General features: G+C 50.5%; 1 protein-coding gene and 1 long non-coding RNA gene across 52 annotated transcripts in view; one reads left to right on the top strand and one right to left on the bottom strand.

The window, feature by feature from the left end:
- Window positions 1-268: 268 nt before the first annotated feature.
- Window positions 269-6,516, bottom strand: LOC118149679 (uncharacterized). 2 transcript variants are annotated; one of them, XR_013530343.1, is made up of 3 exons: window positions 6,386-6,516; window positions 584-677; window positions 269-407 (listed from the first exon to the last, which is right to left on the bottom strand). It is a non-coding gene; the product is annotated as an uncharacterized LOC118149679 (long non-coding RNA). The 2 variants fall into 2 exon arrangements; XR_004737256.3 differs by lacking the exon at window positions 6,386-6,516 and adding an exon at window positions 6,207-6,339.
- A 1,414-nt stretch (window positions 6,517-7,930) lies between these two features.
- Window positions 7,931-17,774, top strand: part of FANCA (FA complementation group A) — an 80,523-nt gene continuing 70,679 nt past the window's right edge. For 29 of the 50 annotated variants that reach the window (XR_013530329.1, XR_013530327.1, XR_013530334.1 and 26 more), the window contains exons 1-6: window positions 7,931-8,050; window positions 8,627-8,736; window positions 9,957-10,050; window positions 13,120-13,262; window positions 13,700-13,795; window positions 15,931-16,004. Coding sequence is in view for 25 of the 50 variants with exons in the window: in XM_078358037.1 (XP_078214163.1) it covers window positions 7,972-8,050; window positions 8,627-8,736; window positions 9,957-10,050; window positions 13,120-13,262; window positions 13,700-13,795; window positions 15,931-16,004 (596 nt within the window). In the remaining 25 variants the exon portion in view is untranslated. Of the gene's footprint in view, window positions 8,051-8,626; window positions 8,737-9,956; window positions 10,051-13,119; window positions 13,348-13,699; window positions 13,796-15,930; window positions 16,005-17,774 lie in introns of all 50 variants that reach the window. The other 21 variants (XR_013530328.1, XR_013530320.1, XM_078358041.1 and 18 more) reach the window with 7 other exon arrangements.

The raw sequence follows: 17,774 nt of genomic DNA, 5'->3' as shown, positions 1-17,774 counted from the left end.
GGAGTCACCTCACCTGTGGCACGTGGAGTGCAGAGGATCCTTTGGACCATGCCTCACTAATTCCATTTCAGACTCAAAAAGAAGGTCAGCTCCTCCCGAGGGATTCTGTTCACGCAGTGCGGGGGGGGGGAGCAGCCAGCTTTCCTCCACCCCCAAGGCCCCTGAATACGATCTTTGTCACAGTCTGTGCAGCCAGGCAGGGCCAGAGCTCAGGGGCCCAGGAGGAAAAGCAGACATTTGAGAGGCCCAGGTTTTGTGCTTTAAGCTTATTTTAGGGTAACTATAAAGGCGGTGAATCCCAAGGGTGCCTGATCGTGCCAGACTGGGCTTGATCTCTGAAAGCAAACCCGGGAGAGCTCCAAGGGAAGGGTTCCGGCCCCAGGTGTCCAGGTTTCCAGCCTGGCAACCTAGAAGACACGGAGGTAGAGCATGGCTGAGCCTGGACACCGCAAAGGTTCCAGAGCATGGGGTGGGATGCGTGGCCGTGGGGAGGTCCCAGAGCAGAGAAAGAGGAAGCCCTGGACAGCAGGCAGCCCGGGTCAGGTAGCAGGACCCGAGCAGTACGGTGGAGGGAGATACTCACCCTGTGATTCCCAGTCAGGAGTTGAGAAATACTGAAGGCACGATCTGCTTCCCATGGAGGGCAGTCAGAGTCATTTACACATGTTGAATTGTTTCTGTTTTAGAAACCAGAGTGGTTAAAAATGAATGGGACATGCTAGTTCCTGTGTGAACATGAGGTGAAGAACCTCTTCCCCGAATGCAAAAGTAAACATCAGTTGCTGACAAGTGCCTCCAGTGCCTGCCCAGGAGCCTGAACGCTGTAAGATTAGAGAAATAAGTTGGGCACGGAACTCACGCCTGTCCTCCCAGCACTTAGGGAGGCTGGGGCAGGAGGACCATGAGCCTGGGAGGAAGAGGTTGTAGTGAGATGTGATTGCACCACTGCACTCCAGCCTTGGCAGAGCAAGAAAGAAAGAAAGAAAGAAAAAGAATGCAAAAGTTCCTTACAACCGATAGGGATAATTCTCCCCAACTGCTGAGTGACAAAGCTGAGGCAGAACAGGAGATGGGCCAGATCAAAGGACAGACGAACTTTTTTTTTTTTTTGAGACAGAGTTTCACTTTTGTCCGCTGGACTAGAGGGCAGTGACATGATCTCAGGTCAATGCAAGTTCCACCTCCCAGGTTCAAGTGATTCTCCTGCCTCAGCCTCCCAAGGAGCTGGGATTACAGATATCCACTACCATGCCTGGCTAATTTTTTGTATTTTTAGTAGAGATGGGGTTTTGCCATGTTGGGCAGGCTGGCCTCGAACTCCTGACCTCTGGTGATGTGCTCCCCTTGCCACCCAAAGTGCTGGGATTACAGGCATGAGCCAGCGTGCCCAGCCTTTTTTTTTTTGAGACAGTGTCTCACTCTGTCACCCAGGTTGGAGCTGGCACGATCTTGGCTCACTGCAACCTCTGTTTCCCAGGTTCAAGTGATTCTCCTATCTCAGCCTCCTGAGTAGGTGGAATTACAGGCACCTGCCAACATGCCCAGCTAATTGTGTATTTTTAGTAGAGACGTGGTTTCACCTTGTTGGCCGGGCCAGGCTTGAACTCCTGACCTCAGGTGATCTGCTTGCCTCAGCCTCCCAAATGCTGGGATTACAGTCATGACTCATCCCACTCGGCCTAGGTAGACAATGATCTGTCACAGTGTTTTATATTTGCCTTCCTCTTACTGTTTCTGGAGACTTCCATTGTCTGTGTGTAGATCCAAGTTTCTATCATATTTCTTCTACCTGAAGAACTTGAGCATTTCTTGCAGTGTGTGACTACTGGTAATAAATCCTGTCAGCTTCTATATGTCTGAAAAGGTAGTGATTTGGCCTTCCCCTTTTGAAAAATAACTTTGCTAAGTATAGAAATCTAGGCTAGGGCCGGGCGCGGTGGCTCATGCCTGTAATCCCAGCACTTTGTGAGGCTGAGGTGGGTGGATTACCTGAGGTCGGGAGTTCGAGGCAAGCCTAACCAACATGCAAAAACCCTGTCTCTACTAAAAATACAGAATTAGCTGGGCGTGTTGGCACGTGCCTGTAATCCCAGCTACTCTGGAGGTGGAGGCAGGAGAATCGCTTGAACCCAGGAGGCAGAGGTTGCGGTGAACCGAGATCGCACCATTGTACTCCAGCCTGGGCAAGAAGAGCGAAACTCTGTCTCAAAAAAGATGTCTTTCTCAGGAGTGTGTGGAAGCAGTGGTGTGAGCTCCTACCAGATGCCATTGGGATGGGCAGAGGCAGCCCCTTGAGGAGACTTGAGTGGCCACTGTGGACCCCACCAGTTCCCTCGTGGAAGGAGCATTTCCAGGAAAAGGGCACTCCTCACTTGGGTGTCTGCTCGGTGGGGTCTCACCCAGACTTCAGCTCTGGATCAAGCAGTGAAAGGTGACTCTGGACTTTCACACATACCTCAAAGTGTGCAGACAATGGCAGAACCACTCCTGAGCGTGTCAGGCTGGTGCTACAAATGAAGAAACTGAGGCACAAAAGCGTTCTTTGGCTCGTGCTACCTCCTGAGCAGTCTGGGTGCTGAGCAAGGAAGGGTCTTAGGAATTCCATGTCCCCCACCTTAGTGAACACCTCAGCATGAAAATTCCCTGGGCCAGCTTTCCCTGTGATCAGAGGCAGACCCATACGGCAGCCTCTGGGAGAGACATGCGGAGTTCTGGGGCTCCTGCAGGACAGGAGATGTGACCCTGGCTCCATGTGCCAGCCCTGTCCATGAGCAGTATCAGCAGCATGGAGCCTCACCCAGGCGAGGCTCAGCCTCTGTCTGGAGCCTCCCAGTGTGATGCTGCTGGCCAGAACAGTGGCCTTGGGGGTCTGCAGTCACTTGAGTGTTTCTCAGCACGGCCCCTTTCCAGGATGGTAGCTGTACCCTGTTTGCACGTGCTGGTGACATTTATGACTTATCATTTCACTTGGTTGGAGAAATTTCTGCCAAGGTGGGTGGAACACCTGAGGCCAGGAGTTCAAGACCAGCCTGACCAACGTGGAGAAACCTCGTTTCTACCAAAAATACAAAATTAGCCAGGCATGGTGGTGCCTGAGCAACAGGAGTGAAAGCCTGTCTCAAAAACAAAAACCAAAAAAAGGAGAAGATGAATAAATCTGACGTTATTTTTCAAAAGGGGAAGGCCAAATCACTACTTTTTCAGACATATAGAAGCTGACAGGATTTATTACCAGTAGTCACACACTGCAAGAAATGCTCAAGTTCTTCAGGTAGAAGAAATATGATAGAAACTTGGATCTACACACAGACAATGGAAGTCTCCGGAAACAGTAAGAGGAAGGCAAATATAAAACACTGTGACAGATCATTGTCTACCTAGGCCGAGTGGGATGAGTCATGACTGTAATCCCAGCATTTGGGAGGCTGAGGCAAGCAGATCACCTGAGGTCAGGAGTTCAAGCCTGGCCTGGCCAACAAGGTGAAACCAGGTCTCTACTAAAAATACACAATTAGCTGGGCATGTTGGCAGGTGCCTGTAATTCCACCTACTCAGGAGGCTGAGATAGGAGAATCACTTGAACCTGGGAAACAGAGGTTGCAGTGAGCCAAGATCGTGCCAGCTCCAACCTGGGTGACAGAGTGAGACACTGTCTCAAAAAAAAAAAGGCTGGGCACGCTGGCTCATGCCTGTAATCCCAGCACTTTGGGTGGCAAGGGGAGCACATCACCTGAGGTCAGGAGTTCGAGGCCAGCCTGCCCATGGCGTGGTGAGACCTCATCTCTACAAAAGTTAAAAACGAGTTGAGTTAGAACTTGAGAAGAAGTGCTAAGGAAAGTAAATTTAAAAGAAGACTGGGTGTGGTGGTTTATGTCTGTAATCCCAGCACTTTGGGGTGCTGCCGCAGGACAATTGTTTTCTTTTGCTTTGTTTTTGAGATGGAGTTTCACTCTGTCGCCCAGGCTGGAGTGCAGTGGCGGGATCGCGGATCACTGCAACTTCCACCTCCTGGATTCAAGACATTCTCCTGCCTCAGCTTCCCAGATAGCTGGGACTACAGGCGTATGCCATGACACCCAGCCACTTTTAGTATTTTTAGTAGAGACAGGGTTGGCCATGATGGGCTCAATATTCTGACCTCATGGTGAGGCAGGAGGATTGCTTAAAGCCGGGAGTTCGAGGCCAGCCTGGGCAACATAGCAAAATTCCATCTTTACAAAAAATACAGAAAATTAGTGAGGCGTAATGGTGCACACCTGTGGTCCCAGCTACTCTGGAGGCCAAGGAAGGAGAATCACTTGAGCCCAGGAAGGTCAAGGCTGCAGTGAGCTGTGATTGTGCCACTGCACTCCAGCCTGGATGAGAGACTGAAACCCTGTCTCAAAAAGACAAAAAAATTAGCCAGGTGTGATAGCGCACACCTGTAGGTTTAGCCAGGTGTGATAGCGCACACCTGTAGGTTTAGCCAGGTGTGATAGCGCACACCTGTAGGTTTAGCTACTCGGCAGGCTGAGGTGGGAGGATCACTTTTTTGGTTGACTTGATTACGCCACTGCCTTCCAGGCTGGGCCACAGAGGGAGACTGTTTCAGAATGAAAAGTTAAAAACCAGGGTTCCATTCTTGCTAGCAGTCTGGTGGAATTAAGAGAAAGACTTTTCTCAGGATAATTGATGACCAAGGGGGAAGTGTATGTGGGTAACCCCCCACACAGGCACTGAGGAATGAGAGCTAAGCAGAACCCTGGCACAGTTAGGGCTTGAGGAATATCTCAGTTTATAGTGTTACTACTCAGCTATTTCCTTTTATATAATCCTTTACACAATCACATATTAGTTTATAGAATTAGGGCTTGACAAATCCCTTTATATAATCCTCTATATATAATCATATAATAGTTGATAGTATGAGTGCCTAAAGAATATTTCCCTACATATATACCTATAATTATATCTTAGTTCTTAATCGGAGGAATGCCTAGAGTGGACACAGTGCAGAGCATGAATTAAGGAATAAGCAGCTTATAATCAGAGGAATGCCTGGAGCAGACACAGTGCAGAGCATCATTTAAGGGAAAAACAGTTATACCAGGACAAGGATCCATGGCCCAGGCGGCAGCGTTCAGTATCGTAAAGATACCCGCTGTGAGGCAGGCTTGGGGCGAGAGCCACTCCTCCTGATAAAGGAGTTGTAGGACCCCGCTCCAGTTCTTGTGGGAGGCCGCCCTCAGACCGGCAATCCACCTTGGTGACTGTGAACTCGATCAGCTCTTGCTACTGTGCTGCTCATAGAACCCATTGGAAGCTGCCGGCAGGTGGCGGTAACCCTGACAGCTCTGTCACTGCTGTGTGACTCAAAGCATCCTCCCATAAATCTTAGAAGTAGTTTGTCCATAGATAGAGGTATTGCACACTGCACCCTCTTCACTGCGCACGGCCCACCTTCAAACCTCGGTGACTGGCCGGGCGCGGTGGCTCACGCCTATAATCCCAGCACTTGGGAGGCCCAGGCGGGTGGATCACGAGGTCAAGAGATCGAGACCATCCTGGTCAACAAGGTGTAACCCCGTCTCTAGTAAAAATACAAAAATTAGCTGGGCACGGTGGTGTGCGCCTGTAGTCCCAGCTACTCGGGAGGCTGAGGCAGGAGAATTGCTTGAACCCAGAAGGCGGAGGTTGCGGTGAGCCGAGATCGTGCCATTGCACTCCAGTCTGGGTGACAACAGTGAAACTCCAGCTCAAACAACAACAACAACAACAAAAAACCTCGGTGACCTAATGGGGGTGGGCCCCTTACTGCGCATGGTCCTTGCCTTCGTGGGAATGGGCCCCTTGCTGTGCACTGTCCACCTCCCGGCCTAGGTGACCTAATGGGGGTGGACCCCATGTTTTATTGCTCATGACCCTATCACTGTCCTTAAAGATGGCCCCTAACCTATACACAATAAATACTCATGCTTCTGGACATTCGGGGCCTCGCCTGACTCCGCTCATAGGTGGCATGGCCCCCGGAGCCCAGCTTCGTTTTTCTTGTCCTTCTGTGTCCTGCCTCTTTATTTCTCAGCTCCTGCACCTCAGCACAGCATAAGGCTCACCCCAAGACCCTGTGGGGCCCTCAGCCTTACATCTGGCTCCCAACAGCCCTACAGTGTAGCCCAAAGCTTCATAAACTCCCCACTCAACTAATCTAACAGGTACACGGAAGCCACCTTTGAGATTCAGACGTGCAGCGCTTGCTGTGGTCCAGGCACGGCCAGGATGGGAGGAGAATAGGGTTCCTAACAGGGTCCTGGCTTACACCGGGTCTCTCTGGCTCCATCAGCCAGCCTCCTCCTGAGGCTCTGCTTGAGGATGACTCTCTGCCTGTGCACCCTCCCGACGGGCTGACCTGTCTCTGGTCCACACCATTGCCTTCGGCCAGCAGATTGCAACGTGTCTGAGTCAGGCTGTGCAGGAGTCTTTGTGGTGGTGGTGGTGGGGGGAGTGGTTTCAAGGATTCTGAATTCTCATTCCTGCTCCATACCCAGCTCATGAATCCAGGCCCCACTCTGTGCCTCAGGTCACACCGCAGAGCATTTGTGGTGCTGAATGTGGTGACCTAAGCAATCAACACAAAGCCAGCTGCCGGGGAACAGGCCCTTGGGCTGAATCCCTTCCCTGGTTCCAAGGCCACCGCTAGGGGATGAGGAGGCGGCCTCTGGGGTCCTCCCCGGTCTCTACTTCCCCAGGGCTTTGAGGCACATCAGCTTCCCCCAGCCACTCCTTTCACGAATTCTTATGTTCGTAAGAAAACAGCCTGTTCTGCGACAGGGTCTCTCTCTGCCCCCCAGGCTGTTTAAGAGATAGGGTCTCGGCCGGGCGCCGTGGCTGACGCCTGTAATCCCAGCCCTTTGGGAGGCCGAGGCGGGTGGATCACGAGGTCAAGAGATCGAGACCATCCTGGTCAACATGGTGAAACCCCGACTCTACTAAAAGTACAAAAAATTAGCTGGGCATGGTGGCGCGTGCCTGTAATCCCAGCTACTCGGGAGGCTGAGGCAGGAGAATTGCCTGAACCCAGGAGGCGGAGGTTGCGGTGAGCCGAGATCGTGCCATTGCACTCCAGCCTGGGTAACAAGAGCGAAACTCCGTCTCAAAAAAAAAAAAAAAAGAGAGAGAGATAGGGTCTCAGCCGGGCACTGTGGCTCATGTCTGTAATCCCAGCACTTTGGGAGGCTGAGGCGGGCGGATCACCTCAGGTCAGGAGTTCGAGATCAGCCTGGGCCAACATTGTGAAGCCCTGTGTCTGCTAAGAAATAACAATTAGCCAGGCATTGTGGCGGGCACCTGTAATCCCAGCTCCCTGGGAGGCTGAGGCAGGAGAATCGCTTGAACCCGGGAACAGGGGGTTGCAGTGAGCCGGACAGTGCCACTACGGGCCAGCCTAAGAGACAGAGCAAGACTCTATCTCAAAAAAAAAAAAAAGAGATGGGGTCTCGCTATGTTGCCCAGGCTGGTCTGGAACTCCTGGGGTCTCGCTATGTTGCCCAGGCTGGTCTGGAACTCCTGGGCTCAAGTGACCCTCCAGCCTCGGCCTCCCAAAGTGCAGGGACCCCTGCGTGGGGACCGTTTGCCGTCGGGAGGAGGAACAGCGCTGCTCGGCGCCTCCCTCGGCTTGGCCGGCCAGGTGGTCTCTTCAGGACCAACCCCAGGCATCCCTTGTAAGAACCACGCCTGAGGGGCCGCCGCCTTCCGGCGCGAGATGCCGCGCTGATTACACCACGGCGTTGCGAATCCCAGCCCGCCGTTCTCCCGCACAGGCGCCTCCGCTATGACGCACAAGGCCGCGTCGCGACGCCTGGAGCTTAAGGGCGTGGCCTGGGTGCCACCAGCCAATGGACGCGCGCGCCTGGCCGCAGCCAATAGGAAGGCAGCACGGGCTCAGCGCGGGCTCAGACGCAGTGAGTCGCCGCCGAGGCGGCTGGAGCTTACGCTATGTCCGACTCGCGGGTCCCGAACTCCTCGTCAGGCCAGGGCTCAGGCGGCCGCCGGAGGTCCTGGGCCGAGCTGCTGGGTAGGCGGGCGTGGGCGGCGCCGGGCCCGGGACGGGTTCCCGGGTACCCCGCCCCCTCTCGCCCGAGCCTCTGCCAGTCCGATCCCAGGAGGCCGCGCTCGGGCGGCTGCGCGGGGTGGGCGCTGGGCTGGGGCGGTGCGGCTGCCTCGGACCCGGCCTCGACCCCGCCCCTCCTGCGCCCCAGCCCCCGCCGCCGGGGCGCCCCCTTCTTTCCCGAACGCCGCTTCCGCCGGCTGCCCTGTCAGAGCCGGGTCTGGGGTGCGCGGCTCCGCGAACCCCGGTTCTTTCGGGGTACGCCTGCCCGGCTCCCGCGGCCTGGGGTTCCCCGCAGCGCAGAGGCCGCCCCTCGCCAGCCTCCCCCGGGCTTCCCTACCCCGGGCCCTCCTGGGCCGTCTTCCCCGCTGTATGCGCGGGGCCGTTTCCCTTGGTTTCCCGAGACCTGCGCCCTGGGGAGGACGGCCGGCCCCTGTTCGGGAGGGTGTCCCGGTGGGTCTCCCGTCGCGGCCTCCTGCGTGTCCAGCCGGGGACCCCTGTGTCCACAGCGCCGTGACGCTTGGAACTGACTTTTCTCCGTAGCTGGAAGGGTCAAGAGGCAGAAATACAATCCTGAGAGGGCACAGAAATTAAAGGAATCAGCTGTGCACCTCCTGAGAAGCCGCCAGGACCTGAGTGCCCTGTTGCTCGAGGTAAGAGGAAGCGGGTGTCCCTCTGCCGGCAGATTGAGATTCGGGGTTTTTGAGCCCGGCCCTGGCAGAGCCTTCCTAAGAAAACCCCCGAGGCGGCGGGTACGAGGGCCTGGTCCGCAGAGGGGAGGGTCGCCTGAGCCCAGGAGTTCTGACCAGTCTGGGCAACAGGGTGAGACCTTGCCTCTTTCATTTAAAAAAAAAAAAGGACGGTAACAGTGTCTCAGGCCTGCAATGCCATCACTTTGGGAGGCTTAGGCACGTGGATCACCTGAGATGAGGCGTTCGAGACCAGCCTGGCCGACATGGCGAAGCCCCCTCTCTACGTCTCTACTAAAAATACAAAAAAAATAGCCGAGCCTGGTGGCGCCCACATGTGATCCCAGCTACGCGCGCTCGACCGAGAGACCTCGCCATTGCACGCCAGTCTGGGCAACAAGAATGAAACTTCCTCGGTCGAGCTCTGTGGCTCACTCCTGTAACCCCAGCACTTTTGGAGGCCGACGCAGGTGAATCACGAGGTCAAGAGTTCGAGACCAGCCTGGCCAACATGTTGAAACCCCCGTCTCTACTAAAAATACAAAAATTATCTGGGCATGGTGGCACGTGCCTGTAATCCCAACTGCTCAGGAGGCTGAAGCAGGAGAACTGCTTCAACCAGCATCCGGGAGGTGGAAGTTGCAGTGAGCCAAAAAATTGTAAATAGCCCAGTAGGCAAGCATTAATTACACACAGCTTTTGTTTATTCATAGAACTTGAATTTTTTTTTTTTTTTTTTTGCGACCTCTCATTCTGTCACCCAGGCTGGAGTACAATGGCATGATCTTGGCTCACTGCAACCTCCGCTTCCCAGGTTCAAGCAATTCTCTTGAACCTGGGCTAATTTTTTTTTTTTTTTTTTTTTTTTTTGGTAACGGAGTTTTGTTCTTGTTGCCCAGGCTGGAATCGCTCACTGCAACCTCCGCCTCCCAGGTTCAAGGGATTCTCTTGCCTCAGCCTCCCTTGTAGCTGGGATTACAGACATGTACCTCCATGCCCAGCTAATTTTGTATTTTTAGTAGAGACGGAATTTTTCCGTGTTGGTCAGTCTGGTCTCAAACTCTTGACTTCAGGTGTTCCGCCCACCTCAGCCTCCCAAAGAGCTGGGACTACAGATGTGAGCCACTGCACCCATCCCAGAGCTCAATTTTTTAAAATGGAGTTCATTGTGTTCTGGATTCTAGGTAGAAGGTGTACAGTGTAAAAAATTGTGTCTCAGCAACTTGATCGACTGTGGCAGTTCTGAGGCCCATGCTAATCATTCTAGTTCATTTATAGGTAAGTTCTAGCTTCGTTTTCTTTATAATCGAATTGCAGAAAAGTTTTTATATAGTAACCATCATTTTCTAAATTAAGTAAAAACTTAAATTTCCTCAGATGATGGATTTCCATTTGTGTGTTTAGTCAAAATTCTAAATGATGTTTTTGTGACTTGCTTTTGGCCTTGTTACGATGCTGTGTTTGAAAACAGTGTTTGGCTCATCCTGAGGCTCAGAAGCTGTTGGCTACAGAGTGTCCCTTGGAAAAACATGAGAGATGGCAGCAACAGGGATGTGCTTCTCACTCGTGAAGTGTGAGGCAGGTTGTGCTGTGCCCAGGAGAGTAGATGGGAAAACAAGTAATTTTCTAGGTACCTCCTTCTCCCCCCAACTTGAGAGTGGGAGACAGGGAAAGTTCTGGGTCAACAACAGTTATTTTCTGATCCTTCACATCTTTATTATGTAGTGACTTGTTTCAGAAAAAAATAGTAATTGTTTTACATTTTTATTCAAATAACCTTCAGTAATAGGGCTCCCTTGACAGCTGATTACTCAGTGGCATTGGTAACTGATACAGATTTTTACTTCCATAATTATATTTGAATTTCACAAATTATACATTTTTCATTCCAAGGAATCAAGTTCAGCCACACAGATAAACCTTTAATTCGTTAATTTTTGAGTTTGTTTTATTCTGCTAAAGATATAGCTAGTACACACACATACACAAAACCTGTGATAAAAATGAACTTTCTCGGGCTGGGCGCAGTGGCTTGAGCCTGTAATCCCAGCACTTTGGGAGGCCGAGGCGGGTGGATCACAAGGTCAAGAGATCGAGACCATCCTGGTCAACATGGTGAAACCCTGTCTCTACTAAAAATACAAAAAATCAGCTGGGCATGGTGGTGCACGCCTGTAATCCCAGCTACTTGGGAGGCTGAGGCAGGAGAATTGCCTGAACCCAGGAGGCGGAGGTTGCGGTGAGCCGAGATCGAGCCATTGCACTCCAGCCTGGGTAACGAGCGAAACTCCATCTCAAAAAAAAACAAAAACTCAACTTTCTCATAAGATACATTGGAAACAAATGACTAGAAATTGGCATTGTTGGCTAGGTGCGGTGGCTCGTGCCTGTAATCCCAGCACTTTGGGAAGCCAAGGCTGGCCGATCACCTGAGGTCAGGATTCAAGACCAGCCTGGTTAATGTGGTGAAACCCTGTCTCTACTAAAAATACAAAATTGGCCGGGTGTGGTGACTCACGCCTGTAATCCCAGCACTTTGGGAGGCTGAGGCAGGCTTATTGCCTAAGCTTAGGAGTTCGAGACCAGCCTGGGCTATAGGGTCTAGCCCTACTAGGGTTGTGGGGTGTCCCCTATTGCAGTGCTGAGGTGCAGGTCTGAGAAAAAGTTAAAACACCAAAGGACAGAATAAGAGTAGTTGGGCTCCACTTACAAGCGGAGTCTGGCGATGTCTTGAGTGTCAGGGTGCGTCTGTATTTATTAGCTATGGGTTGGGAAGGGTAGTGAGTCAGGTCATCTTAAGGACAGTGATAGGGCCAAGACAGTCTCGTGACTGATAAGCAAGGAGTTCACCCCCATTAGGTCACCGAGGCAGGGTGGTGGGCAGTACGAGGGGTCCACTCCCATTTGGTTACCGAGGCTAGGAAAATGGGCAGTGTGCAGTAAGGAGGGTGCAGTGTGCAACATCACTTATCCAGGGGCAGGCTGCTTCTAAGGATATCTGTGGGAGGAGTCTTTGAGTCAGCCTAGTAGTGAGAGAGCTGACAGGGTATACGGCCACCTAGCTGCGATTATACTGGAGGGGTTTTAAGCCCTCGGACGTTCACGGGATTGCCGACCTGAGGCCAACTTTCCGCAAGAAGCGGACACAAGGTAACTACAACTCCCTTACAGGAGGAGTAACTCTTGCTCCAAGCTTGCCGTACAGCGTGTATCTTTATGATACTGGATGCTGCCGCCTGGGCCGACCTGCCATGTAGTGCATGCCCTTTCAGGCAGGGACACTACTGCCTGGGTCATTGATTCTTGTCCTGGTATGGCTGTTTTTCCCTGGTACGTGCTCCGTATCATGTCTGCTCTAGCTACTACTCTTGTCTACAAACTAAGATATGATCATATAAAAAGTAAATAAATGAGAAGTAAGTTATTCTTCAGGCATCGATAGTTCCAGGGGTCTGCTTAGCTCTTCCTCCTCAGTGCCCAGAGTTGGGGTTACCCACAGTGGGCAACACGGTGAAACCCTATCTCTACTAAAATACAAAAAATTAGCTGGACATTGTGGTGGTCGCCTGTAGTCCCAGCTACTCAGGGGGCTGAGGCATAAGAATTGCTTGGGGCCGGGCGCGGTGGCTCACGCCTGTAATCCCAGCACTTTGGGAGGCTGAGGTGGGTGGATCACGAGGTCAGGAAATCTAGACCATCCTGGTGAACATGGTGAAACCCCGTCTCTACTAAAAATACAAAAAATTAGCTGGGCACGGTGGTGTGTGCCTGTAATCCCAGCTACTCGGGAGGCTGAGGCAGGAGAATTGCCTGAACCCGGGAGGCGGAGGTTGTGGTGAGCCGAGATGGCGCCATTGCACTCCAGCCTGGGTAACAAGAGTGAAACTCCATCTAAAAAAAAATAAATAAATAAAATAAAGGCAGTTTTCTGTGCCTCATCTTAAACTAAGGCATTTTTGCCGGGCGCGGTGGCTCACGCCTGTAATCTTAGCACTTTGGGAGGCCGAGGCGGGTGGATCACGAGGTCAAGAGATCGAGACCATCCTGGTCAACATGGTGAAACCCTGTCTCTACTAAAAAAACACAAAAAATTAGCTGGGCACGGTGGCATGTGCCTGTAATCCCAGCTACTCAGGAGGCTGAGGCAGGAGAATTGCCTGAACCCAGGAGGCGGAGGTTGCAGTGAGCCGAGATCGTGCCATTGCACTCCAGCCTGGGTAACAAGAGCAAAACTCCATCTCAAAAAAAAATAAATAAATAAAATAAGGCATTTTAAACTGTAAGTCTTTTGTTTTAGATTTTGTCTCATGTTTTAAGAGAAAGCTGTGGTTTTGTTTTGTCTTTAAGGCTCTGCTTTGCAGGATCAGGCCTCACGACTGGGGGTTCCTGTGGGTATTCTCTCAGCCACGATGGTTGCCTCTGGTGTGGGACAGATCTGTGTGGCTCCAGTTGATCCCAGCCACCCTGTGCTGCTGACCGTGGAGCAGAGAGTAAGACCAGTAAACATGAGGAAACCTGCCCTTGTTGCTTTTAAGCTGGTTGGGAAAATAGGACATTTCTTTAATAGTGTTTCAGGTAAGGCTGGGCGTGGAGGCTTACGCCTGTAATGTCAGCACTTTGGGAGGCCAAGGCAGGCGGATCGAGAGGTCAGGAGTTCCAAGACCAGCCTGACCAATATGGTGAAACCCCGTCTCTACTAACAATATAAAAATTAGCTGGGCACGGTGGTGCATGCCTGTAATCTCAGCTGCTTGGGAGGCTGAGGCAGGAGAATCTCTTGAACCCTGGAGGTGGGGTTGCAGCGAGCTGAGATCGTGCCTCTGCTCTCCAGCTTGGGCGATGGAGTGAGACTCCGTTTCCAAAAAATTTATGTATTGTTTCAGGTAATTTGTCTCTGTTTTTAAAAACATTTAATCTCTCTTTTCAGAAGAAGCTGTCTTCCCTGTTAGAGATCGCTCAGTATTTATTGGCACACAATATGTTCTCCCGTCTTTCCTTTTGTCAAGAATTGTGGAAAATACAGGTAAATTTGAGATTGCAAATCTGACTTTCCACTGTTTGAGGCAATGTTCTGTTGATCTGGATGAGAGTCCCTAGGTTTTCTTGGAAATTCTGCCAAGCTTCTTATTAATTACAGAGTGGATGAAACGGGTTTAGAAATCCTCCGTGGATTGGAAAGAGGTACCTTGAGTTACCATTTTTGTCACTGTTCACCCATCGTTAGTAATATTTATTACAATAAAGTATACCTTAAAAACATGATGTTCAGCCTTCTTGGGTATATTATTATGAAGAATTTTCCAGGGCAGTAAACTATTAAAAATGTTTCTGTTTTTGTTATTGCTTTTTTTTTGAGATGAAATCTCTGTTGCCCAGGCAGGAGTGCGGTGGTGTGATCTGGGTCACTGCAACCTCTGTCTCCTGGGTTCAATCGATTCTCTTGCTTCAGCCTCCTGAGTAGCTGAGATTACAGGCACCCAACACTGCACCTGGCTAATTTTCTTACGTTTTTAGTAGAGATGGGGTTTTACCATGTTGCTAAGGCTGGTCTTGAACGCCTGACCTCGTGATTCACCTGCCTCAGCCTCCCAAAGTGCTGGGATTACAGGTGTGAGCCACTGCACCCAGCCTGTAATTTTTTTTGGTTTTTAGAGGTAGAGTCTTCCCTTGTTCCCCAGGCTGGTCTTAAATTCTTGACCTCAAGCATTTTTCCGGGGCAGTGTAGAAAACTTTATTTATGTTTCTTTTTTTGTTAAACTATTTAAAACATGTGCGCGCGTGTGTGTGTGTGTGTTTAATATTTTTTCAGAGACAGGGTCTTGCTGTATTGTCCATTCTGGTCTTGAAGTCCTGGCCTCAAGCAGTCATCCCTCTAGGGCCTCCCAGAGTGCTGGTATTGCAGGCATGAGGTACCATGCCCAGCCTAATAATAAAATATTAAAAGGATTCTTAACTTGTCTTTTTGAAGCATTTTGAAGTCAGTAGAATTACAGTCTTTTGATGAATGGAAAGAATGCAAAACCCTTGGCGGTACTAAATGAAATTAGTAAATACATAGAAGAAGCAAAGAACCAAAGTGATCGTGTTTTTATGGGCTTTTTCCATTCTTTTCTCTTCTTTTTTTTTTTTGAGACAGAGTCTTACTCTGACGCCTAGGCTGGAGTGCAGTGGCGTCATCTCAGTTCACTGCAAACTCTGCCTACCAGGTTCAAGCGATTCTCCTGCCTTAGCCTCCTGAGTAGCTGGGATTACAGGTGTAGACCACCACCCCTGGCTAATTTTTGTATCTTTAGTAGAGATGAAGTTCCACCTTGTTGGCCAAGATTGTCTTTAATTCCTAAACTCAGGTGATCTGCCCATGTTGGCCTCCCAAAGTGTTGGGATTACAGGCGTGAGCCACTGCCTGGCCTTTCCCATTCTTTTATCCAGCATACATTATAGAGTTCCTTAGATTTGTCAGGTATTGCTGTGGCCCCTGCACTCATTGTCATCTAGTTGGGGAAACAAGCCACTAAATTTACAAGAATTGCGACGATACCGGTGCTCACAGATTTGCAAAGAAGGAAATGGATGTGCAGATCAGATTGGAGAGTTAGGAAAGCCTCCCTGCACAATGTGAAGAGTGTGAATTAGGGGGATGAGAAGGGGAGGCCAGTATGACGGGCACAGGGTCTGAGCTGAGCATGAAGGTTATCAAGTGGGAGAGGGTTGAGTGGGAAAGACACGGGACATACACAGGCCACAGTGAAGCCTGACCTTTGTCCTGGAAGCTATGAGGAGCCAGTGAAGGCTTCTAAAGTGGAGTATGTGTTTTGGAATACTGTGTTGCCCACAGTGTGGAGAAACGGAAGTAGTTTAGAGCTCAGATGGGGAGCTAGTCAGGGCCTGCAGCCCAGGCAGGGTGCTGGTCAGGGCCTGTGCCAAAGCAGTAGGAAGAGGGAAGGAGGAGGAGTAAGTGTCGGGTAACAATGTACAAGTGTCCGAAAGCCAGTGAGTTTGAAAACCAGAACAATTTTGTAAAAAAATGACTTATTTCCGGCTCTACTTTTTGGTTGATGTTAATTTTCAGTAGGGCACGGTGGTTAAGCATCTAGGTTGAACATTTTGTAGGAAAATGCATGTATAAAGGACTCAAATGCTGTTATTTATTTTCTTCAGAATTCTTTGTTGCTTGAAGCAGTGTGGCATCTTCATGTGCAAAGCATTGTGAGCCTGCAGGAGTTGCTGGAAAGGTAGTGTGCTAATGATTCGGTGTTACTGTTTTCACGGTCTAGATTAATTACATTTCAAAGCCAAAAATCAGGATCATGCGTTGCATATTTATACTAGACTAGGCCTGGAGAAACTATTGCTTTATTATTTCAAGAGATCATTTGTTTTGTGGTTTTTTTTTTTTGAGACGGAGTTTCGCTGTTGGTACCCAGGCTGGAGTGCAAGGGCACGATCTCGGCTCACCACAACCTCCACCTTCTGGGTTCAAGCAATTCTCCTGCCTCAGCCTCCTGAGTAGCTGGGACTACAGGCTGCACCACCATGCCCAGCTAATTTTTGTATTTTTAGTAGAGACAGGGTTTCACTTTGTTGACCAGGATGGTCTCGATCTCTTGACCTCATGCTCGTGATCCACCTGCCTCGGCCTCCCAAATTGCTGGGATTATAGGCGTGAGCCACCGCACCCAGCCTGAGAACATTTGTTTTAATTGAAGTCTTTTTTTTTTTTTTGGAGACAGGGTGGATCACCTGAGGTTAGGTATTCGAGACCAGCGTGACCAACGTAGAGAAACCCTGTCTCTACTAAAAATACAAAATATAGCCAGGCATGGTGTTGGGTGCCTGTAATCCCAGCTGCTAGGGAGGCTGAGGCAGGATAGTCGACTGAACCAGGAGGCAGAGGTTATAATGAGCTGGGATGGCACTTGCTCTCCAGCCTGGGTGCTGGAGCAGGACTCTGTCTCAAAAAAAAAAAAAAAAAAAAAAATACACATTTTTCCATGAGACAGCCTCACTGTTGCCCAGGCCGGAGTGCAGTGGCAACATCATAGTTCCCTATAGCCTCAACTACTGGGCTCAAGTGATCTTTCCACCTCTGCCTCCCAAGTAGCTGGAACTACAGGTGTGCATCACCATACCTGGCTACATTTTTTAATTTTTTTTTTTTATTCTTCGTAGAGGCAGAGTCTCACTTTGTTGCCCAAGCTGGGGTATTTTTTTTTTTTTTTAATTATAGATGTCCGGGGCGGGTCTCACTCTGTTATTGGGATCTTACTCTGTTGCTCAGGCTGGTCTCAAACTCGGGGGCTCAAGCACTCTTCCCACTTCAGCCTCCCAAAGTGCTGGCATTACAAGCATGAATCACTGCACCTGGCAAGGAATAGTTTTTTTTCTTTTTTTGAGATGGAGTCTCGCTCTGTCGCCAGGCTGGAGTGCCGTGGCATGATCTCGGCTCACTGTAATGTCTGCCTCCCGGTTTCAAGTGATTCTCCTGCCTCAGCCTCCTGAGTAGCTGGGACTACAGGTGTCCGCCAGTGTGCCTGGCTAGTTTTTGTATTTTTAGTAGAGACGGGGTTTCCCCATGTTAGCCAGGATGGTCTTGATCTCTTGACCTTGGGATCCATTCACCTTGGTCTCCCAAAGTGCTGGGATTACAGGCATGAGCCACCGTGCCCGGCCTTGTTTTGTTTTCTTTTGAGACAGTCTCGCTCTCTCAGGCTGGAGTGTAGTGGCACAATCTTGGCTCACTGAAACCTCTTCCTTCTGGGTTGAAGAGATTCTCTTGTCTCATCCTCCCTACTAGCTGGGATTACAGATGCCTCCCACGATGCTTGGCTAGTTTTTATATTTTTATTAGAGATGGAGTTTCGCCTTGTTGGCCAGGCTGGTCTTGAACTCTTGACCTCAGGTGGTCCACCTGCCTCAGCCTCCCAAAGTGCTGGGATTACAGGCATGAGCCACTGCACCCACTTAGAAATAATGCTTTGGAAGCAGGAAACACAGGGACCAAT

Source organism: Callithrix jacchus, chromosome 20, assembly GCF_049354715.1.
Source record: "Callithrix jacchus isolate 240 chromosome 20, calJac240_pri, whole genome shotgun sequence".
NCBI lineage: Eukaryota > Metazoa > Chordata > Mammalia > Primates > Cebidae > Callithrix > Callithrix jacchus.
Note: the sequence above shows the minus strand (reverse complement) of the source record. Positions and strands in the feature narration are given on the sequence as shown.